The following is a 27304-nucleotide window of genomic DNA, read 5'->3' on the forward strand; positions in this document are numbered from 1 at the left end:
CTCCTTAAATCCTCCCTTTCCACTCCTCGTTCCGCCCCCCCCCCCCCACCGCAGCCAGATAGGAATCATTAGTCCTTCACCCCACCCCCAAGTGCTCCTAGAGAAAACTAGTTTCTTTTGCACTCGTCTTAGAGGAACTGGCACCTGGGACATTCTCACCCTTCAGGTGAAGTTTCCTCAATTATTTCTAGTTTTACGATTTATTTCCAGCGATTGCACGGGATCGCCTTTAGCTCCTTTCTTGTTTGGGCCACAGGTCCGTCCCCCAAACAGCTAGGTAATCACCTACCTTTAGAGTACAAGCCTTTGGAATGGGATTCCGGTGAGAAGGCTAGCTAGTGGATGTTTCTAGAAGGAGTTTTATTGTGAAATCCAGTTGGGCAAGTGTTTTGAAATGGATAGCAACAGTGTGTTGGCATTCGGATTTTCAAAAGAGACGTGGACTTGAACTGGGGCAATTCTGAAAAAAAAAAAATTATCTCCTGACCTTGGTCAGCGACATGCTAACTACAAGTAAAAGTTGTAGAAGAACCACTTCTCAGTGAAGGACTGCGGGCTGCACACCCACCCACGTACACCTAACACTGGTGCAAAAATCTAAATATTGGCGTTCAACCGTTAGGATGTGTGGGAATAACAAATGTGAGACTCCTCTCAGCAACTATTGGGAAGTTTTTCTGTACTTTTGAAAACATCCTTGATGCCTCATTTCTTTGATGCCTGCTCAATAGACACCATGAGAGGCTGGCTGAGCCGTCCCTCCCCAGCCTTCCTCTTGCGTGCAGTTCTTTCATCCAGTGCTTGAATTGTGTTGTCAACGTTTAGTAGACGAAAGAGGAGGGGGCATGAGAACTGAGGGGGGGGCGGGGTGTCCTTGAAAAGTCTTGGAAATCGGTATTTTTGCAGGTGTAGAATGTGCCTAATAACCATGGCTAGTGCGTGCTCCCCAATGGCGAGGGTATGACAGGGACAGCTGGCTCAGTTTTCAGCGTGAAAACACCCCCTCGGTGGACCAAACACAACGATACTGACCTTTCTGCGGGGGGAACGGAGATGTGCCTTTGACTGAACTAGACATAAAGACGTCTTGCTATGACTTTTGTTCCCCACGAAAGCGAAGAAATATTGCGTTTAATATGAGAAGTACTGTTCACAGCTTTTCTGTGCCCCTTAAGAAATATTACAGTGCGGATTTACTGGCCCTCTTCCACTGAGTTGGCCCCAAGGCCGGGGGTGGAGGGGGGGTACGGGGAGGCGAGGACAGAGGAGGGGGCGGCAGAGGGAGTGCGCTAAACCGCCTGTTGCCTGTTTCCAAAGTTCTCCCTCTGCAGCAGCAAATTTATCAATCTTTTCATCTGACAATACTTTGAAATACATCATTGTCATCCAGAGTTGTCTGACAGATTATCTGCAGGCACACAGCCTTTTTCAAGGTCAAGTTGAAGATTCTTGTTTGCTGTTTAACTGGGTTGTTTAAAAACTCAGAACAATGCCTGCCTGTTAAATTTTCACTTGTTCTCATGGGGCATTCCAAAGCAAGTTTTCCTATTGACCGGATGTCAGGTCATTTCATCCTCTTGAGCTTCTAAATTCAGCAACCAGGGCTTGGCAATGAAATCAACAGGAGAAGAAATGAGATTTAACCTTAGCATTTGCAGACACCGAGGAGACTGAGCCATCTTCCACATCTCCTCAAAGTGTGTACTAACGTTTCTCTGCATGTCACGGTGCTGGTTATAGCCACACACATCTCTTCAACTTTCTGCCTTTATTCTAGTGGGAAGCTAGAAATGCACTCTCCTAAAGTAGAAGTGCAAAGAAATTGTGGCCACTCTTGTCTCTGTCAGCGCATAACCTGTTGCTCTAAGGACATTTTATAATAAAGTCAGCCTCTAAGTCGTCATGCTTTATGGACATATTTATTTATGTTTTTAATGGAGATAGGCTTCACAGTTTCCACACTATCTGCGATGATTGATTTTTTTATTCAGCCAACTTTTATTTACCTTGCGAAAATGTTCTGGACCAATGTGATAAATTACAGATATGCAAATTTCTTTGAATGGTGTTGTAAGTGTGTCTAGCTCCAGCTGAATAACGCCTTGCAAGTCAGTCTGTGCGCGCTCAGGACCCCAGGGAGCTGATCAAAGCACCCATTCTCTTTCATCCCCGGTATTCTCCTCCAAACTATTTCGATACAATATGTTTCCATGATGCACTTAATGTGCTAGGGACATAGAACTCATTACAACCTAGCTAGTTCTGCCGACCTCTTTGTTCTGAGGCAGAAAGTCAAAGAAAAAAGGAAAAGCGCTGCCCGTTGCCAGCTTTCTGAAATGCTAAAGCATGCGTCATTTTTCACCAGGTCTCGTCGTGATATCCTCAAAAGACAAACTATGAAACCGGCCTCAGCCCTTTCTGGCATTAATTACACTGCTGTCCAGCCGATCTGTTTTTCCTATTATATGCATTTCTCAGCGGGGATTTTTTTTTTTTTTGCAAGAGTAATGCAGCTGCAAGTTAAACTATGAATGCATTTTTTATCACTATGGAAAAAATAAGTGAAAAGGCTGCAAAACATACAGCTAAACTTTGTAAAGACTTCTGGTAGATGAGATCTAGGGTGGGACTTAGGAGGTTTGTGCAACATCTGTAAAACCTGAAATTGACTTAAAAGCCTCAGGCATTTCCAATGTGCCCTCAGCGTTCTGTGGAGACACTCATTGTGCCATGTGAAATTCCGCTTTGGTACCCAGATAAATCTTGAAGGTGAAACTTTTCAAGGTTTCTGTGAAAATTCTGAAATGACACAGTCTATTCTACACCCAGCCAGAAGGCTGTCTCCAAGGGATTTCACTGTCCAGGATGACAGCACGGAGAATATAAGTTCTATTTCATTTCCTCCGTTTCTTGTAGGGTTGATTGGTTGGTGGAAATGGCTGGCAGCCAGTTCTGGGAAAGATTCCAGACCTGACTCCGATTAACCCTCTCTGGTGAAACTCTGCTGGAAACCAACTCACCAGCAATTGCCATTAATCTACTTACTAATTAAGCCAATTCATTTCTAAAGGAGAAAAATTCCTTTCTTTAGCCAAACTGATGGGAGGAAATTTGAAAGAAGCGCCAAACTGTGTAACTGTAATTCAGCCAAGGACTGCTAAAAAAAGGTGTTGATATATAGCCGCAGATTTAAAACAAGTTTCTAGGGCAACACTCCTCTGGGGACGGTGGCATACAGTGCATAGCAGATGAAGCTCGAATAATGCTCCACCGCGCTATGCCACCCCATGTCCTCGAGTTGAACACGTCTCTCTCCAATTAAATCCAGTGCCTTTTACGCACAAATAAATCGCCTCTGTAGCTTTCGTCTGCACCAGGGTATATCGGCTTTATGTGGCGGCTACCACGAATATACTTCCTGAGATTTAATAAACAGCTTTAGAAATCTGCAATCCAGAGCCTACTATCTTGAAACTGGGCTGCAGACTGGGCCTGACTTGTAGTCAAGGGAACAGAAAGGACCGAACTGACCACTGCGCCGAGAAGAAAGCAAACCGGTCTTTCGGGAAATGGTACCTGACATTCCGGCAAGAATAGATATGTAAATCTTCATCTTGATCCTTACCTGGAAGCACTAGTCCAAAGAGTTTCCACACTTACTGAAGAATTGTTTACAGCGTTTAAGATACTCTGGGAGTCCCGTGCCTATGTCGGAGCGGACCTCCTTTGAGGAAATTTAAAATCCTCTTTGAGGTTTCCTGGTTCTCCTTTATGGGATCAGTTGGCAGCAAATCAGTTCGACTTCCTGTTACAGAGAGACGGAGTGGATTAGAGAGGGAATGACACTGGGTTAGTGCCTCAAACTTTTTAATTTTAATTGAAGTCCGTTCCTTCCCACCCTAAGGCGCTGGGGCACCCCGCTGAGCCCAGGAAGCGCCGGGATGGATTTGGCGGCGGCTCGGGGTCTGTGCGCCCCGCTCACCAAGCGCCAGCGAGCGGGGTTTCCTTCCGAGCTTGGAAAGGTGCGCGCAGAGCGCGCACTTGGCCTTCTCTTCAAGCGCGGTGCTCCAGAGCGTGCGCGACATGTGGAGAGACGGAACAGTTATGTTAGAAACGCCTTGGAGATGGTGTCCCTTGTCAGGGAGGCAGTCCTTACGCCAGGATGGGGAGGGCCCTCTTCCTGGGGTCCCGCTCTGCGCAGCCCAGTGTCCGGCGCCTACTCAGGGGCATCCGTATCGTTGACTGGGGTGTTCTGGGGCATCGACGGCTTCTCCAAAGACTCTTCTTCCAGGGTTTCTGACAGCCTCACTAAACATAGGGAGAGACCAAGAGATGTGAAATTTGTTTTACTTCTGTACATAAACCACTCCCCACCCATAGCTCTTTCCCTCACTTTCAGTGGAGTCTCCCAGGCCTGGCTCCAGCTGGGGGGCCTCTTCAGTCACCTCGACGAGGGGGTGAGGGCAGGTCAGTCAGGCGGCCAGATCCTCCTTGGCCTTCAAAATAGCATGTGCCCATCAAGTTTTCCCCTGAGGTAGTTTTCCTGCTGCCCCAGACTGGAGATATGGTCTGAGGTGCCTGTGACCAAGGCCGGTTCTGACTCAGGAGTTACGAGCCGTCGTAAGAGAATAAAACAAGGCAGGGGTTGTCTTGTGTTTGGGTCCTAGGATCTGACTAAGGTTTACATTTCCATATGCGTTTTCAATCTTTCCTCCTTATGAAATAGCAAATTATGAATGAGGAGGAAAGACAATCAACTTGGCGGGGTTCTGATGTTGGGGGGGTGGGGAGGTTTGCCCTCCCTGCTCCCCGCCCCTCCCGCCCCAGGCTGGGCTCTCTGCTCGGTAGGGAGGGACATTTACCTGGTGTGTAAATTGTGAGGAAAGCGTTGGGGGTCTGAGACAGCAAAGCCACAACATGGGATATGATGTTCCAGCTTTGAAGGGGAACAAAGGCCCTGAGCTAACCCCAGTGAAAGCCAGGAGCGTGGAGAAGGCAACAAAGACTTGCAGCCTGCGGTCACCGGTAGGTGTCAATGTGGACACTCACAGCCAGGGCAGTGGAAGAGGGGGACACAGAGCCAGGCTGTCATTCCAAGGCATAACATGAACAAAGATAAAAACGCGACAAGCTCAGCTTTCAATGGTTGGGAGGTTCAAAGTGGAGTGCTAGGGAGTGTATCTGGGTCAAGTATTCTCTGAAGCAGGGTCCCTCTTTCTCTCGTCCAGTATCAGCCAGGGAAGTTCTAAGGCCCCTTTCCCAAGGTAACTTTTCTTACTAAAAGAAGAATCTTCAAAATAATGTCCGATTCTACCCACTGCCTAAGTTGAAGAAGATGGGACTTTCAGCACTTCCGGATCCCAGAGACCCAGGTGGCTGCATTAACTTATGAACTGGAACAGCCTACCTTAACTTTTGGGATAAAGTTCATGTACTCTTGAATGAATTTAATGAAAAGAAATAACATTCCTTTTATGAAACTGTGCATACATGTAGATGAATCAAAGGGTAACATAATTTAGAAAGTATTCATCCAACAAAGAAGTTTCAGTAGTAAACCATTGAAAGAATAACGGAGACCTAGTAGAATTAAATATACCTGTGGTTTCAGATTCCCTATTAGAAATCAGCAGACAAGGCATTTACCAGCAAAGGACTCCTCTAGAATCTGGGAAAGATAATTGGGAATCCTCCGCTAATGCAACGGATTAGCAAAGACCATCTTAGAGAACGAATAAGTGGAAATGATAACAAATTATGTTTAATCCTTAGAAGGCGGACACACTGTGTTCCTTAAATTCTGCTACTAGAACCAAAATACAAGTTTTAAAAATTATCATATAATAAAATTCTGATTTTCTTTAGCTGAAGTATGTCTCCTAAATAATAATTTAAAAAAAGGATGTAAATATCCTTAAAAGACTAATGACATTTCACAGGTAATGCAATTTGGAAAGAAACACTTCCATGTTTTCTTTTCCAACAATGTGCATTTTTGTAAACTGCTATAAATTGCAATTCAAAAGCACTGATCTCGCCATCCCCAATCATTTTTTATACTGATCAAATGAATGCAGATACTCCCATTTGGGAGGGGCGACATGACATTTCACTTGGCAGTTCTAAACAGGTCACAGACCTTTCACAGACCCTAAGGCAGTGGGAGGGAGCTCTTTACTAAACCGTGTAACCAAATCAAACCAATGGTTACCCCTTTTCAAAACCATTGGAATGGTTTGCACAATGCTATTCACATAGCAGCACAGAAACTGAAAGGATGGTCATCCAATGGAAATTTCTTTCCTTTTGTTTACACTTGCAGAGCTCAAAAAGTAATACTTGGAGGAAAATAATTACATTTGCTATGATAAAAGTCTTAAATACTTAACATGCATTTTGGTTGGCGTGACCCGGCATAGATACGGCCATCCATTGGTACATATATATATGCACATGTATGTATGTATATGCAAGTATATTTATTGGAGATGTCTCTTTGTTTGAAACCTTAGGCACAAAGACACAACATGGCTGCCCTCAAGATGACCTATTGCTTTCAAGTTGCTTGAACACATCAGAATTTCCATTGTTAAGGTTGATTAATTGAAACTGATAAGTTACCATGAATAAAGATTGTTTTTCTGTTTAATGTGGTGGGCCTGATTTGGTAAATGCCTTATTCATGTAGCTTTGCAGCGCAGCATATGGGCAAGAGTCATTCAGTATCACAAACATATACAATTTATTATGCTTGTATGGACACAACCAAAGGCCTTTCTATTTTAATGACAAAGTTTCAATGAAAAATTCCATTTAAAGAGTCACTAGGAACATGAGGTGTGATTTTGTAATTTATTCTTAAGAGTTTCCATCTCTGAGTTTCTGTGAGTAGTTTAAAAGATATCACATTTAAATACAGTTTAAAAAAAGATGCAAACATCCACATTACACCTTAGCGCTTGTCATTGGGAATACAGCAGAATTTATGTTAATGTTAGCAGACATAAGAAGAGAAAGCACCTTTTCATCTGATGCTACCTTGTGTGCTCTGCTAATGGTAAAGTTACCTTAAACGTTTCATTGAGATGCCAGCAATAAAAGCTCACGCTGCCCAGTTTACAAGAAAATGCAAAGAATGCTGGTGAATAACAAGTTAACTTCCTGACATCTTTTTTCCTCCTTTACTTAAAAGCTGATGTCACTTTTCAGACTACATTAAAAAGTGTCATGAATATTTACCGATAAAGGTAAGTTTAAAAATTTTTTTCTAATGAGGTACAGAAACGTTTTTCTCCCTTTTTCATTTTGGCTGCTCATGTAATCCCCAGAAGAACAACAACAACAACAAAAATCTACGAGAGATTTGCTAATGAACTAAAGAAATGACTGTATCAAACCATCAAAGAGATAGCTACCATATTCAGCCCTTAATGTCTTATCAAATAAATTCTCTGGTCATTCATGTCCATGAAACAGTTCAAGTTCACCCAACATTTCTCAATTAAATTAGATGGGTAATCTCAGTTCAGCTCTTCGGGAGAGTAATAAACCACATTGGTCACAGTTGACCACAGCTAGTATGCGATTCATAAAGGACTGGGTGTCCATTGGAAAGCTAATCAGTGCACCGTCACTTGTAAAATCCCCTCCTGCATTTTGAAGCGATAATCTGTATCTAATTTTTAAAGAAAAATTTACTCTCCTTTCACTCTTCTGAGGCCAATTTCTTTTCTGGACCTGAATAGAGATCATTGGTGAAACAGTACCAAATAGCTCTGGTATGTGTATAACAAAAACCCACCTCTTTGTAGAACATAACAAATTATGCAATGTTCACAGATGCACTTCGCATTGTGCCTTTTGTGAGAAAATGAAGGCCCAAGTCAATTCCCCACCCCCCTCTTTATGAAAGCCTGGGCTCCCCATGCAATCTGTCCTAATCCTAGAGAAAAATCATTATACCTAATATGGAAGCTTCATAGTTCTTTGAAAAGGGATTTTTCATTTGCACTTTTGGTCTTTGTAATTTATTTGCACAAGTGTGAATCTGAAGTTGCAAGCAAATTTGTTCCTATAAACAAGCAAGGAGGATTAAAATGTTAACTGCTCCTCTAGCCCACATTTGATATTTAGAGGAAATGCTGTGTTCACACAACCCCATGGCTTGAATTTATAGGCTACCAAAGAAATATAGTCATTTTTCAGTTACAATTTTAAAAAATTTACACACTGAAAATATTTTAAACATCGTTTCTGTATTTTGGCTTTTTATGATCTTTATGAGGGAAGGGGCTGCTAATGGCTAATCCTGATTTTCATGAGGTAGCAGTTTCTGCGGAAATGGTGACAAATGCAGAGAGGCATTTTCAGGTTCACCTTGCCTCGTGGGACCTCTGTAAATACTGGTATTACTTTTATTGAATGTGCTAATCTTTGAGTGTCAGTCTTAGAATAGAAATTTCAAGCACTGAGAAGACTCTCTGCATCCTCAGTGCCTTGCCTAAGTCTTTGTTTATAGTAGGTGCTCACAGTTACCATATGATGCAACAATCCCACTCCTGGGCATATATCCAGACAAAACGCTACTTCGAAAAGATACATGCACCCCAGTGTTCATAGCAGCACTATTTCCAATAGCCAAGACGTGGAAGCAACTTAGCTGCCCATTGACAGATGAATGGATAAAGAAGCTGTGGTATATATACACAGTGGAATACTACTCAGCCATAAAAAAGAATGAAACACTGCCATTTGCAGCAACATGGATGGACCTAGAGATGATCACACTAAGTGAAGTAAGTCAGACAGAGAAAGACAAATACCATATGATATCACTTGTATGTGGAATCCAAAATATGATACAAGTGAACTTATTTACAAAACAGAAACAGACTCACAGACACAGAAAACAAATTTATGGTTACCAGAGGGGGATGGGGGTGGGGAAGGGATAAATCAGGAGTTTGGGATGAGCAGATACAAACTACTATATATAAAATAGATAAACAGCTAGGTCCTACTATAAAGCACAGGAGACTATATTCAATATCCTGTAATAAACCATAATGGAAAAGAATATGAAAAAGAATATACATATGTATAACTGAATCACTTTGCTGTACGCCAGAAACTAGCACAACGTTGTAAATTAACTGTACTTCAATTTAAAAAAGTAAAATCTAGTAGGTGCTCATAAAGTCTGTGGAATGAATGAATAAATAAATGAATGAATTCACAAAAAGAAGGTGAAACCTAGGAGGTTAAGAAGTGTGGGCCCCTCGGTAACCACAGCCTTTCCAGTTGCCTCCACGTTGACCGGTCTTGGTCATGAGACTCTCTCTGACTAATGGGACAGAAGCAAATGTGGTGTCAGCAAACTTCAACAGTCCTTGTGCACTGGTGCTTGCTCTTTTTTGCTGTTCTTGAGAACCCTGACACCACCATGAAAGCAAGACTGGGTTTGCGTGATCAATGATGAGAAATATAAGATGTGGTTGCACCTGTCAGCCCAGCAGACGGCCAGCCTGAGGCCAGCGACAGCCAGCTAACTGTAGAATATGAGCGACCCCAGCAAGAGCAGGCACAAGACCTACCACCTAGGTGCAAGCGTGTATAAAGGCAGAGAAGCATGGAATAGCACGGAAGAGTGGGGAACAGCAAGTCATTTGTTATGACTAGATTAGAGAGCTCATGTAGGGGAGAGGCAGGGATTATGCATGCTCTTATATGCTAAACTGAAGAATTTGGTTTTATCCTGAAAGCCACAGACATCTATTGAAGGATACAGAGGAATAACAAAGTGTGTAAAAGTGAATCAAAGAATGAAATCCAGGGGCTTCCCTGGTGGCGCAGTGGTTGAGAGTCCGCCTGCCGATGCAAGGGACGCGGGTTCGTGCCCCTAGTCCAGGAAGATCCCACATGCCGTGGAGCGGCTGGGCCCGTGAGCCATGGTCGCTGAGCCTGCGCGTCCGGAGCCTGTGCTCCGCAACGGGAGAGGTCACAACAGTGAGAGGCCCGTGTACCGCAAAAAAAAAAAAAAAAAAAAAAAAGAGCATTTCAAGAGTTAAGGGACACTCATTAGTAACAGAATGCAAGGGGTGTGGTCCAGTGCCAGGGGATACACTGAGGAACTGAAAACTATTTCACATTTGAAGGATTCCCTAGGGAGGGTACCCTAGGGAGGAGCAGTGTCAGGGAGATGCAGAGCAGAAGGCAAGTGGAGTAATCTGGGGCTAGAGAAGGAGAGAGAGCAGGTTCCGTTTTCTCTCTGGAGGGCTGACATTAAAGGTAAGGAGGACCAGAGGGCGCCTGCTTGAAGAGGAAGGGAGGGGATGAGTAAGAAAAGAAGGTGTCGACAGCATTACAGGAGGAGAGCGCTGGGATGCAGTGGGACTCTTTAGCCAGAGGACAAATAGGGATGTTAGGCTGTTACCCAAGTTCATACAATTATGATGTGATGCAAACGTCAGACTCAATTTTATTAAACATTTATTGATCACTTACTGAATGCCTGGGAAGTGGCAGGCACATTTATACACAAGCCTTACCACATTTGATTCCTTAAAACGACAGCATACCTTGAAGTTGGAGGAAGTAGCTTTCTAATCAATCCAAGGGAGATGTCTCCGTTACTTGAGAAGTCAATGGCAGAACTCCTTACCCTACGATGATGTAATGCCAACTGGAAACACAAGGCCCCTGAACTCATTTGGGACGGTGGCTGTCTATCTATTGAATGTGGATGTCATGGAAATGATCAAATCGGCATCCTGCTTTTAGCTTCCTAGAGCTGCTGTAACAAAGTAATATAAACCATATAGCTTAGAACAACACGTATTTATTCTCTCACGGATCTGGAGGTTGGAAGTCTGAAATCCAGGTGTCGACAGGACCTTGCTCGTGCTCAAACTCTGGGTGCAATCCTTCCTTGCCTCTTCCTAGCTGCTGGTAGTGGCTGTAGATCCTTGGGGTTCCTTGGCTTACAGCCGCACCTCTCCAATCTCTACCTCTTTCATCACGTGGCATTCTCCCTGTGTGTGTGTGTCCCAATTTCGCTCTTCTTTTTTTTTTCGCGGTACACGGGCCTCTCACTGTTGTGGCCTCTCCCGTTGCAGAGCACAGGCTCCGGACGCGCAGGCCCAGCCGCTCCGCGGCATGTGGGATCTTCCCGGACCGGGGCACGAACCCGTGTCCCCTGCATCGGCAGGTGGACTCTCAACCACTGCGCCACCAGGGAAGCCCCCAATTTCCCTCTTCTTATAAGGACACCAGTCATATTGGATTAGGGCCCACCCCAATCACCTCATCTTAACTTGATTAAATCTGCAAAGACCCTATTTTATAAATAAGGTTACATTCACAGGAACCGGGGTTAGGGTGTCAACATATCTTTTGGGAGAGGGGGGATATAATTCAACCCATAACACATCCTTTTCCAGAAAAGGTAACTTATTGCCTATTTCACAGACAGAACACCGGGGGAAAGGACTTTTACTAAGGTGCAACAGAGATTTTAAAATGTTCTTTCAAGAAATGGTAGGTATTTAATACGTGCTTTTGATGTATAGGATAATAAGAAGTGGGGCCATTGTTTACAAAGGGGAAGTGTTCTTAGAACAGACTGTATACATAAGGTAGGCCTGAAATCAAATGAAGGGTCTTTGGTCTAGAAACGTGAAGAAAACTGGTTTGAACATATAGGAATTTTTTGGTGGGGGGAGAAGGAAGTACAATATAGCAAGTTCATGATTTATTATACTGTATGGACATGATAAATAACAATTTAAAAAGAAAATAATCCAAAGATATACTGGGGGTCTTCCCTAGAGGCGCAGTGGTTGAGAATCTGCCTGCCAACGCAAGGAACATGGGTTCAAGCCCTGGTCTGGGAAGATCCCACATGCCGCGGAGCAACTAAGCCTGTGAGCCACAACTACTGAGCCTGTGCTCTAGAGCCCGCGTGCCACAACTACTGAAGCCCACGTGCCTAGAGCCCGTGCTCCACAACAAGAGAAGCCACAGCAATGAGAAGCCCGCACACCACAACAAAGAGTAGACCCTGCTCCCTGCAACTAGAGAAAGCCTGTGTGTAGCAACGAAGACCCAATACAGCCAAAAATAAATAAATTAATAAAATAAATTTAAAAATAAAACCAAAGACATACTGCGATAAAATAGATAAACATTTCTCAGGTAAAGAAATGTAAAACAATGAACAAGGCTGTTATGGACTGAATTGTGTCTCCCCCGAAAGACGCTGGAGTCCTAACTGCCAGGACCTGTGAATGTGACCTTATTTGGAAATCGGGTCTTTGCGGATGATTGAGTTAAGATGAGGTCATTAGGGTGGACCCTAATCCAGCATGTCTTCATCCTCATAAAAAGGTGAAATCTGGACACAGATACACACACACGGAGGGAAGACTGTGTGAAGACATGAGGAGACCACCATCTACAAGCAAAGAAACACGTGAGGTTCCTGAAGCTCTGAGAGCAGCATGGACAGGTTTCCCCCTCACAGACCTCAGAAGGAACCAACCCTGCTGGCATCTTGATTTCAAACTTCCAGCCTCCAGAGCTGTGACACCACAAATTTCTGTGGTTTAGCCAACCAGCTGCTGTACTTGGTTACGGCGGCCCTAGCACTCATACACAGGCTGAAACCACAGACCTGTGTAATTCCAGCTGCAGAAATTCACAATGACAGCCAGGAATAAAGCTCCTTTTTGGTGACAGAGGCTGAATGTGCTCCGTGTTGGGTGAAAGAACAAACCACTCCTCAAAGACAGAAGCATGAATGAAAGGAAATTGGGAGAAAAAAAAAAGTTTCTAACCTGGGGCTACTATGGCTTTTTAGAAAGCTCTGGGCTTAGGGAGGCTCAAAGGCAAAACTTACTTCACTCACAGGAACTGAGCCAAGCGACCTGATGGCTTAAAGGCTTCAAGACCCTATTGTCACAGCAGGACAGGCACCCCCAAACTTATAAGAACTGGCTGTAGACTGGGAGTGAGAGTGGCGGAAGTGGGTGCAGTTACCAAACCGTACTCAGGAAATACTGCATTCAGGTGGCAGGAGGGGAAAGAGGGAGAGAGGGAGAGAGGGAGAGAGGGAGAGAGGGAGAGAGGGAGGGAGGGAGGGAGGGAGGGAGAGAGGGAGAGAGGGAGAGAGGGAGAGAGGGAGAGAGGGAGAGAGGGAGAGAGGGAGAGAGGGAGGGAGGGAGGGAGAGAGGGAGAGAGGGGGAGAGAGGGAGAGAGGGAGAGAGGGAGGGAGGGAGGGAGGGAGGGAGGGAGGGAGGGAGGGAGAGAGGGAGAGAGGGAGGGAGGGAGGGAGGGAGGGAGGGAGGGAGGGAGAGAGGGAGAGAGGGAGAGAGGGGGAGAGGGGGAGAGGGGGAGAGAGAGAGAGAGAGAGGGAGAGAGGGAGAGAGGGGGAGAGAGAGAGAGAGAGAGAGAGAGAGAGAGAGAGAGAGAGAGAGAGAGAGACGGAATGAATATGAATGAGACAGAGAAACTGGACCCTGTAAACCAAAATTCCAAAATAAATAAAGGAAAGGAATGCTAGGAAAGACAACAGAAAGATAAGCTATCAGGATACGAATTCACTCCAGATAAATTTAAGTTGGTGAAATAGTTTGACAAAGATTTTAAAATGCGTGTTTAGTATGCTCACAGAAATAATTGATAGTGTCCACTAAACAAATAAATTATGATGCAAAACAGGCCAGGATAAAATAAGAACTGACGGTTCTGAAAATGAATCAATTTAAAGTCTTGGGAAATAAAAAAAGTCACTAAAATAAAACTAAAACATGGGATAAATTGGGCATAGATGAAGAGAGGATTGGAAAACTGGAAAAGGTGATCAAGAAATCAAGAAATCCATCCATATGCACAACAGAGAAATAGACACAAAAAATAGAAAATGTAGATTAGAGGCATGAGAAGAGACTGTGAGGTGCTTCAGAAGAAAATAATGTGTAGGATGTTACACAAGCAACATTTGAAAAGACAATGGCTGAGAAATTTCTAGAAGTAAAGAAAGATATGAATGATCCAAATTGTACTCTGAATACAACATTAAACACAAATGTGTTTAATCAAGATTAAACACATTTTATAGAATGAGTACATTACAGTAAACCTAAAGACCATCAAGAATAAAGACTAAACCTTAAAAGCTACATAAAGAAAACTCAAATGACCACAAATGGTTGACAAATCGACAACAAACTTCAAGAAGCCTGAGCAGAGGCTCAAAGGCAATGGTATAATAACAAAATGTGGAGGAAAAAATAACTGCCAACCCAGAGTATCGTATCTTGCTAAACTACCCTCAAGAGGGAGATAAAATTAAGACAAACAGGATTTATCATCAATAGGTCCTCACTGAACAAATTATTGAAGTAATGATACTTTTTAACATGCACATATACTAAAACATACACATACGCAATGGGTACTCAACATGTAATTCTGTGTTTTCTGAATATTTGAAATATTTCATAAAAAACAAAAAAATAGTTTCTAAATTAGTCAACAAGCCCTTCCTCAATTCATTCTCACTGATATGTAAACACAAATAATAAGATTATTTTATAGTTGTCACTCTAGCTTCCATTTGTGTAGCATGTAATAGTATACAACATACTTCTTCCTATGACCTACTTTTTTTCCATGTGATCATCTCATTCAAGATAAGGAACATGCATTAAAGAATGTGAACCAGCCGGGAACAGGAAAGGCTGAGGACTGAAGCCCAGTGACACTTCTCTACACTGACATAAATATCCGCTTTTCTGATCTCCATTTATTCCCTCAAATTCCAAACTCGGGGTTCCTCCCATTGAAAGGAATATTCACATGCAAAGATGTCACTCCCAGTTCACTTAAGGGTGCAACTTGGTATGTCCATGAATTTGCATGAATCCATACCGAACATCTTGTAACATTCTGTCATTTCTCTAACAGAACCATTCCTAAATTTAAAAATTAATACTCACTCAACACTAATTAAAACCTCTCTCAATATTCTGTTACCACCATAAAAGGCTTATATGGTTTATAATGACTGGGCGGCAATGGGCAGCTGAGGTTTGGGATGAAATCAGTGGCCACAGGATCCAGAGAGGCTGCTGGAATCCAACTCATGGCCCAATGACTGAATAATAACACACACCAGAAACCGTCTTTGCCGCATGCTACATGCTTTGGACACCTCTGAGTACCAATCTGGGGCATAATTAGGAATATGCTTAGTGGCATTTATTCAATGAAACGTTGTCTACAAATACTTAAAAAAAGCATCACTAGGCTGAATTAATACAAGATAGTCCATCAAATTAATAAAGTACACTTTTAATATGTATTAGTTGTGACCTTTTTTCCTACTAAGTTGTTATGATCTTACAAATACAGAGTACTTTGCCTGCCTACTAGTTTCAACTATTAACATTATTTTCAAAGCATGTTGTTATCTGTTTTCATTTTTCACATTTTTCAATTCCCTATTTGACCAATGGACAAAGCTTCAGTTGGATAGAGAACTTCAGATTAATTCTCAAATCCAGTTGGTCATCCTGGCTCTTTTCTATGCCATTGAGAATTCCCTGTATTTGGAAAGGTATGTTAAGAGACACACTGCTGATCTTCCAGGCTTTATTTGTCATTTAATAGCCTAAATCCCATGCCTTGAATAGAAACTATCTCTAGAACACAGGCATAAAGAGCAAGGCAAATTCTTAAGAAAAGGTAGTTGAGAATCAGCCCAAATCTCAAAGACAAGGATGACATATATAACTCAGCAATACGACATCTGAATTACAGGTAATTGGTGACAATAAGGGAAGTAGAAAAGTTGGTGGCAGTGACATCATGAACATTAACAGACCCCTTAATACATTATATTCAGTAAATCAGGTTAGTCCTATTTTAACATTTTTAATAGCCATCAATTACATGCTAAGTGATGTTATATATTATGTATGTATGTGGTATATGTGGTAATACTGTAAAATACGCATTTGAATATGAATACCTTAGTAAATTATATTAATTATAGCTGAAGTCTAGAAACAATATGTAAAACAATGCTAAACACTTATGCCTAAAATGCTTTCCTTTTTATCTTTTAAATTCCAATTTCTTGTGTGATTTTTAAAATTATTTTTGTGTTTAAAACAACAGCAGGGTCAACCGAATTCCACTTTCAATTAATATTTATTTTTATAAATTGGTGGATAATACACTTAGTGAAAAAAAACACTTTTCAGGTCCAAAGTTTCAAAGGGTGAAAAGAAAGGTTTTAAAATCCTATCCAACGTATTGCGATTGTTCTACTATTCTTTAAAGCCTTTGAAATCACCTCTTCCATGTTTCTTCCCTAAAAGACTGAGAGAATTAACAATACAATGTAATCTAGGTTTAAATTTGGGTGTCTCCTGTGTTTCAGATATTTATGTTTGAGCTTTCTCTTACTGACAAGCCACTTAAAGGGTCACTGTTACTTTGAGGTTTTATCTATGAGATTTGTGTCTTTGGGGCTCATTAGGAACATTTTCAAAGATTACAATGTCAATAGCACCTAATTACTGGACTGTGAGAAAGGTCTTCTTAAGTACATAAAATCTGTGGCAGTGCACAGTGCACAATGGGCAGCTCAGATCCCAAATTTTATCACAGTTAAGCAGCAAACAAATTAATAATGTTACCTGGGATCTTTTGGGATAATTACTACTGTGTAAAAAAAACGGCTTTGAAATTCTGCAGATAGTATGGTACCTCATTTTTTTATTCCCTTATATTGATGAGGATTTATTTATCTCTTAAACTTCCTTTGTTGCAAGAATAACTCTGTTGTTCTTGCTAGATTTTTTTGGAGTAAAGCTTGCAACATAACAAGAAGTTAATTTCAATTTGCTTAGGAAAGATATATCACCTGATATAACGTTGTTTTAAGTTATGTTTTGTTTTATTTTGCTCTTTTCAAAATATCTACCATATGATCTGATACCAGTGACAAATTTTATTCTTTCTTATGCTTGGTAGACAATTAGTTACTAAAGAATTAAAGGAGAGACCAGTTCTTTTAAATCACTAGCCTACTGCTGAGGACATCATAGCTCTCGTGTAGTAGATTAAAAAGCAGGTTTGCCTGACTTTATTTTGGGAACCCAGGTATTATATTATCCATAGCTCAGGAGGAAAGGCAAGGATGGGGTTAGCTAGGCACTTCACCTCATTTAATCCTCATAACAAAGCTAGGAGGTGGGGTCGCCATCTCCATTTTACACAGCAGAGGGAGCTGAATGAAGTTACCCAGGGAGTGACTGGAATGAGACAGGAATCGAAGTCTGTCCACCTCCAAAGCCTTTCTGCTACATCACGTTTTCCCATTGTGTGTTGTTGAAAATGGGACCACACACTGTCATGCGTGAGCCTTGGGGCAAGTCAATATAACTGAGTGGTGACAAGCCTGGGCTCTAGGGCCACATTCTCTGGGTCTGAACCCAGCCTTATTTATAAATTAATAATCTATTTGTGGTCATAAACCTGGCAGCTTACTAAACCCCTCTGAGTCCAACTGTCTCCTCTAAGGCTTGAGAAAGCAAGAGTGCTGACTTTATAGGGTTTTTGTGAGGATTAGAGTTAAAACTTAAAAGGCATTTGGAATAGTACCTACACCCACTAAATGGTAGTTATCTGTAATTTTCAAAAGTACCTTGTGGTATGAAAATACAACGTAAGAACCTCTATCTTTGATGCAACACCAAGGATGCTGTTAACAGGGAGGATAAATATTCGTAGGGTATTTAAAATATTAATATTCTATTTACATAATTTAAAAAACAGAACTCAATACCACAGTGACTTTACAGGGTTGAATTTGGCTTCTGTCACCATATAGGTTACCCCTGTGTTATAGAAAGTAATTAAGATTTGTCTGTAAGTCAGGTACGTACAAACCATGTAGCTAAACACCTCTTTGAAAATGTATTTGTGAATTAGTGCTTGAAAACACTGATAACGTATTGAACTATTTCCTAGGGGCCTGAAGGGGGTTCTCCACCTTCTGAAGTACCTGAGAAGCTTGGAGTGATTTGTTTTGTGACGACAGTTTGGTCCTTTGACCGTCTAGTGTGAATACTGTTCAGTCCCCATAATCGTGAAAGGCTGATACTCATCTACTCCCCAATTAGTAAATTTGTAATTCAGTTTCCTCCTGGCATTCATGTATTGGTTTTCTTATCCATTAAAAATAGAAAATTTATTTCTAGTCAATTTTGGATGAACTGGAACCCAATTAACCAGAAACTTTTGTTAACTGGATGATTTCCCCACACTATCTTCAGAGGGGAAAACATGACATGCCAACGTTATCTCAGAGGTTTTGTAGAAACATCAGGGTTATGCCCAGAGGCTTTCAGTATGACACTGTCGCCCACGCCTCTTCTGCGGTGCAGTCATATTCAGAATGAGGCACTTTGTGGCATGCTGCAAAATTATGGATCATAAAATAGCATTTACTTTCAATTTTATTAGTAAGGCAAAAAAAGGGGGCTAATGAATTTTAGGAGGGCTTTCCGTAGACAGGGTGAAAATAACTCTACACTTCACATTTTCAGGACAGAGGAAAGGGAGTGACAGTGTTTGTTTTGGCCAAAGCTGCCTTATGGCCCAGGTGGCCATCAAGGTCGGTTTGTATGACTACAAATGGACCTTTGAAAACTGTTTTGCTTGGCAGAGAAAAATCACTTTTGGATGTAAAGTTCTCAACTGAATTTTTTGCTGTTAATTAAGCTCTCTAATTAAAATGTCAGGTGGAACACAGGTTCCAAATTTAACAATTTATATTTTTATGATAAATCATGAGTCTCTCTTCCCCTAATACATTGTGATATTTTAGAAATAACTTACTGTATGGGTTGGAATTTCCAACAATTCAACAGAGCTAGTCCCTTATTTAAATGCTGATATCTTCAGGGACTTCCCTGGCACTCCAGTGGTTAGGACTCCGTACTTCCACTGCAGGGGGCCCCGGTTTGATCCCTGGTCAGGGAACTAAGATCCCCCAAGCCACGCAGTGTGGCCAAAAAAAAAAACAAAACAAAAAGGTGATATCTTTAAATTGCATGCCCTAGGCTAGCAGCTGGTACAGAGTCCAGGCTGGGTGTTACTGTCACCTAAATGCCAGTCCAGGAGGCAGCCAGCACCGTGACTGCCGAAAGATTCCTCTGCACCCAGGCAGGCACCTCCGGCAAAGGTACTACCTATACCCGTAAGCACTACAGAAAAAGCCTCTCCACTGCATGGAGGCCCAGAAGAGAGGTTCCTTTCTCAATCTAGTTTTCAAAAAGTTGATTTTAAAATTAGGGTCCAGCAGGAATAAAGATGCAGACATAGAAAATGGACTTGAGGACACGGGGAGGGGGAAGGGTAAGCTGGGACGAAGTGAGAGAGTGGCATGGACATATATACACTACCAAATGTAAAATAGATAGCTAGTGGGAAGCAGCAGCACAGCACAGGGAGATCAGCTCGGTGCTTTGCAATGACCTAGAGACGTGGGATAGGGAGGGTGGGAGGGAGTCGCAAGAGGGAGGAGATATGGGGATATATGTATACATATAGCTGATTCACTTTGTTATACAGCAGAAACTAACACACCATTGTAAAGCAATTATACTCCAATAAAGATGTTAAAAAAAAATTAGGGTCCAGGATTTAAACTCATATCACACACTTCCTCCTTGTATAAAGATTCATTATAAAAGTCTACTTTTAAAGATTCCCAGACATGAACAACAGAAATTACTGATACCCTTTGATTACCATCAATAATTCAAACAAATAACGTTGCATTTCATTAATCCAACTTGTTTATTAGAGAAAAGCAAGCATGGTTGTTTCCTAAAGACTTACAGAAACGTGTGGACAAAATATACTTCCACCTCCAAAAGAGTCCAATTTGAGGCCACACAAGGACTGATGGGAGATAAAGGATGCTATAAATAGTTGTCCTTTTCTTCTAAGCATTAAATTGGAAAAATAGGGATTTAACAGGAGCTTCGGGTTTGTTGGCAGTTTAATTAAAAAGAAACAGGATTCCAACTGAGACAGTTCCTGATTTTGAAATATGACTTAATTCATTTTTAGTTAGCAGAGATCAATATTCAGAAATATACATTAACATTCTTTTATTTATCATATCTATTAATTTAATAAATTGGCTGAAAAAAGTCATGCATTCATCCAGAAACCAAACATCTCAGGACAACAAAGAAAAGCATTATTAATCTTAATTACCCATCCTGCATGAACCATTTCTCCAACAATAAAGATTCTTATCTCTTGGTGAAGGAGGGAGGGATATGTGATCCCTGTCTAGGTCGACATACCTGTTGTCTATCTGTAGGTAAACCAAACCGTTTCGTTACTGAGGCTGAATAATACTGACTGATTAAATGTTAAATAGGGAAAAAATAATCTACCTACCGAAGATGCATGATAAACATTTGCAGAAGATGTCGACGCTGTTATCAATTTCACTTTGGATTGCACAAATAAAGGTTTAGCTTTCTGAAAGACACAAACAGTATGTACCGTGTTATCCAGGGGAAATAATGACCAGCCCAAATGGATGTAGAATGTTTTTCAGTCCTTAGTTAACTGAGATATGAAAATCATGCTCCTAACTTATTTGCTCAAATATCGCTGGGGAAATCCTTTCCTTTAAACCCAAGGAATAGACCCCTTCCTAATTCAGGCTACTTTGAGAGAAAATTCAAGAAAAATGTTTTCCTTAATGTCTCTTCTGACTCTACTTCCTTTTGATTATCCCTATGCCATATGGGATTTACTGCTTGTAACTGGTCAGGTACTACGGGGTCATCCCCAGCACCACCCAGCTCCTGGAAGCTACACAGTGATGGTCGTGATTCCCAGGAACTGAAGAGTGAAAAAACAAAAGCATCTCTTCCAGGAGTTCAGAAGCAGTAGCACACAAGCAGAATTGCCACCAACATCATATACTGCAAAGTAAATCATGACATTAAAAATGCACAAGTGAAAAGGACCAGAAGTACACCAAGCATGATTATCAAAAAGAGGTCTGAGGTCCATGGATGCACCCTGGAAATTTATGTGACGTTCTCCCTACTCAAGGCTTCTCTCTTGCTGGTTTGTATGTGTGTATACACACATACATTAAGTGTGTTTGCACGCATTTTTCTATTTCCCCACAGCCTGCCCCCACTCTGTTTTTGTTCCTCTCACCAAATAAACAATTTAAATATTTATTTGTATTTTTTATTTGAACATGTTCTTGCAAAAATATGTAATTTTGTGCATGTATTTTAATTTGTGCTAGTATTATGTGATATCCTATTTTGTTGATTCTAAGGCATAGCCTTCTGATATTTCAACATCCCTAAAATCAGGATGCATCTGACAATAGATGGAGCGTCACAGTATGATTGGCAGCACTTTTTCTCTTTTAGAGTCTTATAAAATCTTGAACCGATGTTGAGCACATCTTAGATTCAGGGTGAAAAACAGCACATCTCGTGTGTTCCACTTCTTTCGCTGAGGACTATGTACAAAGTAATTTCACTAAGTACTATGCTTTTAAGGTCCATCCATTTTGCTACATGTACATAAAATCCAGCACCGCATAGGACTACCTAGTACTCCAGGCATGTGTCGGCCCCGTTTTGCCATCTGCTCTCCTAAGGTGGTCCAAGCCACACCATCTCTTACCAGCATCACTTCAATAGCTTCCTAGTCTGTTTCTTTCCCTGCCCCCGGCCTCCATAGCTGCCAGAGTTGTCCCTTTAAAATGTTAAGTGAGACTGTCTTACTGCTCTGCTGAAAACTCTAAAAGGCTCCCAATTTTACTCAGAGTAATAGAAAAAAAATCAAAGTCCTATTATCCCTTTAACCATATTTATTCCTGTTCTCTCTCGTTGCTCACTGCTCCAGCCACACTGGATGTTTTGTTGTTTCTCAAACATGCCAGGTACACTTCTGTCTTAGAGTCTTCCGATGGTCCTTTCCCTGTCTAGAAAACTCTTTTAAATATACACATGGTTCTTTCCTCACTGCCTTCAAGTCTTTCATAAAGATGGTAAAAGAAGCCAGTGTTAAATGCCTGACTGCTGAGAATTTAAGTTCCAATGTACTCCATTGTTTCATACTGTGGGTGTAGAAGAAAATACAACCTCTCTGCCAGGGCTGAAAAAGGTAAAATCCTGCTGAAGTTGGGGTCAGAAATAGGGGCTGTGCCTATCAACCTGCCTTCCAGCTGAAATGTAAAAGGGAGATTTGAGCAACACACAAGAGAATGCAGTTGATAACACTGGGTTTCAACACACCTCACCCTGTCAAGGATGAGAGAGAAGAGTAAATAAAACAGGGACTATGAAAAAACTGTAGAGTCAGTTAAAGAAACAGTATCCTGAAATCAGAACTATACTCTTTAAAAAATGACCTATTATGAGATCTAGATGAAAACTTCATTAAACTTGCTGTCCCCAACAATAGAGTATAAGAATATACGACCTCTAGAAACTACTGACAAAAGTCTCTGGAAAAGAATCGGTGGAGATAAAATGCAAACTAACATAATATTGTCAAGAAAAGCTATGACTTGTTTATGGATTAGACGATTCAGGACCTAAAAGGTGCCAACTGTGCCCAAACTGATCTAGAGACTTAATGCACTTCTAATCAAAATCCCAATAGAATTTTTAATTTGTTTCTTATGTTTTTTTTAATACTGTGAATACTGACAATCTGATTCTAAATTTTATATGGAAATGTAAAGATCCAATAAAGCCAAGGCATTCTTGAAGAACATCAGGGCAGGAGTATTTGTTTTATCAGAAAAAGATTTATAATAAAGGTATAGATACTAAATCAGTGTCACATTGATGCGAGAATAGACAAATAGAACAGTAGGACAGAAACAGACTCATACATACATAAGCCCTTACTATAATATATAACGGGTGGAATTATGTACCAGGGGAGAAGATGGACTTTTTAATAAATGGTGCTAGATCTGCTGATTATATTAAAAGAAAATGAAATCAGATGTCTACCGTTCTGTACACTAATATCAATTCTAGGTGGATTAAACCTCTAAATACGAAAGGCAAAACAAGAAAAAAAATTTAAGTTTATAGAGAAGAAAATATTTTTTGTTTTTTAGGTTTTTTTAAATTATTGAAATATAGTTGACAAAATTATGTTAGTTTCAGGTGCACGACATAGTGATCTGACATTTGCATACATCAGAGAAGAATTTTTTTTTTTTTGCGGTACGTGGGCCTCTCACTGTTGTGGCCTCTCCCGTTGCGGAGCACAGGCTCCAGATGTGCAGGCTCAGCGGCCATGGCTCACGGTCCCAGCCATTCCACGGCATGTGGGATCTTCCCGGACCGGGGCACGAACCCGTGTCCCCTGCATCGGCAGGCAGACTCTCAACCATTAAAGGTTAGGTAAGGTTTTCTTAAAGACAGAAAAAAATATAAAGGCAATAAGGAAAAGATTATTAAACTAACATTGAGATTAAGAACATTTATTTATGAAAAGATACCAAAACCTTGTCCACAAACTGGGAGATGACATTTGCAACCCAAGCATGCTGCTTGGTACATATTTGTACTCAAATATCTGTGAATGGACAAGTGACTAGAGTATAGGAAACCAAGGGAAAATGTTAGTTTACCCAAAGTTCATTAACTCATTCACTCATCACTTTCTCCCCTTCCCTCTCTCTGTCTATTTTTCTTAAATATTCGCTGTCCACTTTGATGAGTGTCTTGAGTGCATATATACTGTGTAGCTATATAGATAAGGATTCATAAGCTTGAATCCCAAATAAGTAGTGGCACACAGATGTATTCTCGACTAGATAGAGTCCATCTCTCCTCCATAGGAAGACAGATTGCATGAACATCTGAGGCAGGGCCAAGATTTTTCTCAAGAAAATACTGGATCTATTACTATGCTTGGACTGGAATAATTTTGAGATTTTAGAAGTCTGTTTCATAAAGCCTGGACAATTCAAGTTTGGACCAGAAAATTTTACCAGATAATCCTTAAAAAGCCTGCTTTTTGAGTAGCACAGCATTCTCCTGGGTCCTCCAATATTTTATTTGTCCAGTTGATTAAATATCTAAAATGAGGATTACTCCAATTAAAGTTGTAACCTTCAGTTGAGAAGAGAAAAAACCAAAAGGAGAAGAAAGAGACTTAATATATTCCCATCTACATAGACCAGTTTTGGAACATTTCAGGGGAGTCAATTATTAAAATCCTCAGCAAGGTTCATATTACTATGTAAATTTAGTTAAAAATTAGAAATAATATTATCTTGCCAATGTTCTTAAGTTCTTTGATCTCTTGCAGCAACTTGGAGTTAGAAAACTGTCTTAAAGTGAAAATTATAGAAAAAATTTTAGAAAGAAAGTGATTTTAGATTGTAAGCCTCTTGAAGCAGGAAACCAAAATTTATATTTCTTGTGACTTTTTCCACAAACCTGACTTGTCCTCAGAACACTTAGCTGTGTAGCAGTTTCTCAATAGCATTTACAGTATGTTAAGTTACTGACTGATTGCAATTTATTGATTATCTTTCTACACTGGTCATCATTTGCCTTTACAATTACAACTCCCAAGTGAAAACATTAAGTAAACAGTTTTAAAAATAGTCTATTTTATATCATATGATATCACTTATATGTGGAATCTAAAAAAATAATACAAATGAACGTATTTACAAAACAGATATAGGCTCACAGACATAGAAAACAAATTTATGGTTACCAAAGGGGGAAAAGGAAAGGGATAAATTAGGAGTTTGGGACTAAACAGATACACACTAGTATATATAAAATAGATAAACAACAAGGACCTACTGTATAGCACAGGGGACTATATTCAATATCTTGTAAAAACCTATAATGGAAAAGAATCTGAAAAAGAACATATATATATTCAGTTATGTATATATATGTGTGTGTGTGTATATATATATATATATATATATATATAAAACTGAATCACTGCTGTACACCAGAAACTAACACAACATTGTAAATCAACTATACTTCAGTTTCCAAAAAAAGTCTATTTTAGAATTGGGCTTTATCTACAGGTGACTTCTAGTGTGAAAACGAATGGCTTGGTACTAGGAATAGATTCTTTTACCTCCTTTCTCCATTTGGAAGTGACTGGATACTTGGATCTTGAGCTGTGATAGTTCCTACATTCCATCCACGCACACAAATGGTCAGGTTGATAAATGCCACCCGGGGGAATGAGTCCCCCTCCTCTGAAATTTTCACTTGCCTCCATTATAGCTCAACCATACTGCGTGGTAACAATTTGTTTACACATCTATGTCTCACACTGGATTGAGCTCTTTGGGTTCAGACACTCTGTCTTATGCCATCAGCATTCAGCAGAGTGACTCATGTACTATCTCCAGAGCCTCTAATGTCAGGGGTTCAAAAAATGTTAACTTCAGAAAGACACGTTACAGGTATCATCAAAGAGACAAAGAGTATCTAGCCAGTGTGTACTTACAACATAATTGAAGGATGTGTCAGTCAGCACTCCAAACTGACGGGACAACGTGTGTCTAGTAAACATCTCGTTCTTAAGGACGTGAAAGCTGAAACAAAAGAAGCAGTGGAATTAAAATGAACAGAAATTATAGGAAAGAGCAAATCGGTATTATGTTCTTGTGATTAGAAACTAGAATGTTCAGTGTAAGAGCAAGGAGATACAAGTAAAAATTTAAAAATATTAGTATGAACTTACCACTCTTTGATTTTTAAAATTATGTATTTTCCAGCCCTGAAAAGCAAATAGGAGGGAGTAGCCATACTAGATATTAACATATACCACAAAAATCATAGTATAAAAACAGTTTGGAAAGGAAAAATAAATGGAATAGAATAGGAACACTGAAACAGATTCGGGAATGTACTAGAACATAGTATGTGACCAAAGTGGCACCACAACCCAATCTGGAAAGGACTGGAGTAAAGACCTAAATATGAGAGGTAAATCATATTTAGATTTAGGCTTAGATTTAGACAAGCCATAAAGAAGGCTTGTCTAAAACCGTGGGAGAATATTTTAGTGGAGATGGAGAAAGACTTTCTAAACACACCTAAGGCAAAAATATTGATGGATAAAAATTAAGAACTTCTGTACAATAAAAGTCAGCATACACAAAGTTCACAGACTAGGAAAAGGTATTTGTAACATCTAAAATTGATAAGGAATTAAAAATAAGAATACGCAAATAAATTTCACAAGCCAACAAGAAAGCAAAAGACGAGAAGAGTTCACAAGAGAGGGACGTCCTTTAGAGGGAAAACATCAGATCCAAAAAAAGCATCTGAAAGTCAGTTATTACCAAATATTAGAACTCAGTCCTTGTATCTCTCTATTTTTCTCCAACACTCATTCTTAGCTGATCTCATTTAATCCCATGGCTTTAAATACCATCTATACTAATGCATCCCAAATGTATGCCCCCAGCCTAAACTTTCTTCTGAACTCCAGACTCATATACTCATCACTGCCACCAGACCTCTACCCTTAAGTGACTAAAGGCAACTTAAATCAAAATTGATTTCCCGCCAAAATGTGTTTGCTTGTTTCAGTTGAAGGTAACTCCATCCTTCCCGTTGTTTAGGTAAAATCCTTGACTTCTTTCTTTCCCACCTTATCTCCAATCTTTCAATACATCCTACTTTCAAAATATATCCCCAGGGCTTCCCTAGTGACGCAGTGGTTGAGAGTCCGCCTGCCTATGCAGGGGACACAGGTTCGCGTCCTGGTCTGGGAGGATCCCACATGCCGCGGAGCGGCTGGGCCCGTGGGCCATGGCCGCTGAGCCTGTGCATCCGGAGCCTGTGCTCCGCAACAGGAGAGGCCACAACAGTGAGAGGCCCGCGTACCGAAAAAAAAAAAAAAAATCCCCAATGTAATCATTTCTCAACAGCTCCAGGTCTCCCATTCCAGTCAAATCACCATCATGTTTTGCCTAAGAGGGGTTTATTCTTTCTGGAGCTCTTAACTCTTCTCCCTGCTTTTCCTTTGGCTTCCCTATGGCTTTTTATCAACACAAGTCATAATTTTTTTAAGACATCAGATCATTGGGTCTTTCCTCAGTTCAAGACTCTCCAGTGAGGTTTTAGGGTACCAACTCATTATTCTGAATATTGATAAATAAAGGGGATCAAGCATTTATCTTGCCTTATCTTGTCTGAAACTATATTTCAGGGTAACC

General features: G+C 40.7%; 1 protein-coding gene across 2 annotated transcripts in view; it reads right to left on the reverse strand.

The window, feature by feature from the left end:
- Window positions 1-3810: 3810 nt before the first annotated feature.
- LOC307182462 (uncharacterized protein C10orf67, mitochondrial) overlaps window positions 3811-27304 on the reverse strand; it is a gene marked incomplete at its 3' end in the record, with an annotated part of 116479 nt that continues 92985 nt past the window's right edge. The window contains exons 14-16 of one of the 2 annotated variants that reach the window (XM_079913767.1): window positions 25585-25672; window positions 20488-20571; window positions 3811-4308 (exon numbers count right to left, since the gene is read on the reverse strand). In XM_079913767.1, coding sequence (XP_079769893.1) covers window positions 4306-4308; window positions 20488-20571; window positions 25585-25672 — 175 coding nt within the window. Of the gene's footprint in view, window positions 4309-20397; window positions 20572-25584; window positions 25673-27304 lie in introns of those variants that run through there. The other variant, XM_079913766.1, reaches the window with a different exon arrangement.

The sequence above is a fragment of the Stenella coeruleoalba genome (assembly GCF_951394435.1).
Source record: "Stenella coeruleoalba genome assembly, chromosome: 2".
Lineage (NCBI taxonomy): Eukaryota > Metazoa > Chordata > Mammalia > Artiodactyla > Delphinidae > Stenella > Stenella coeruleoalba.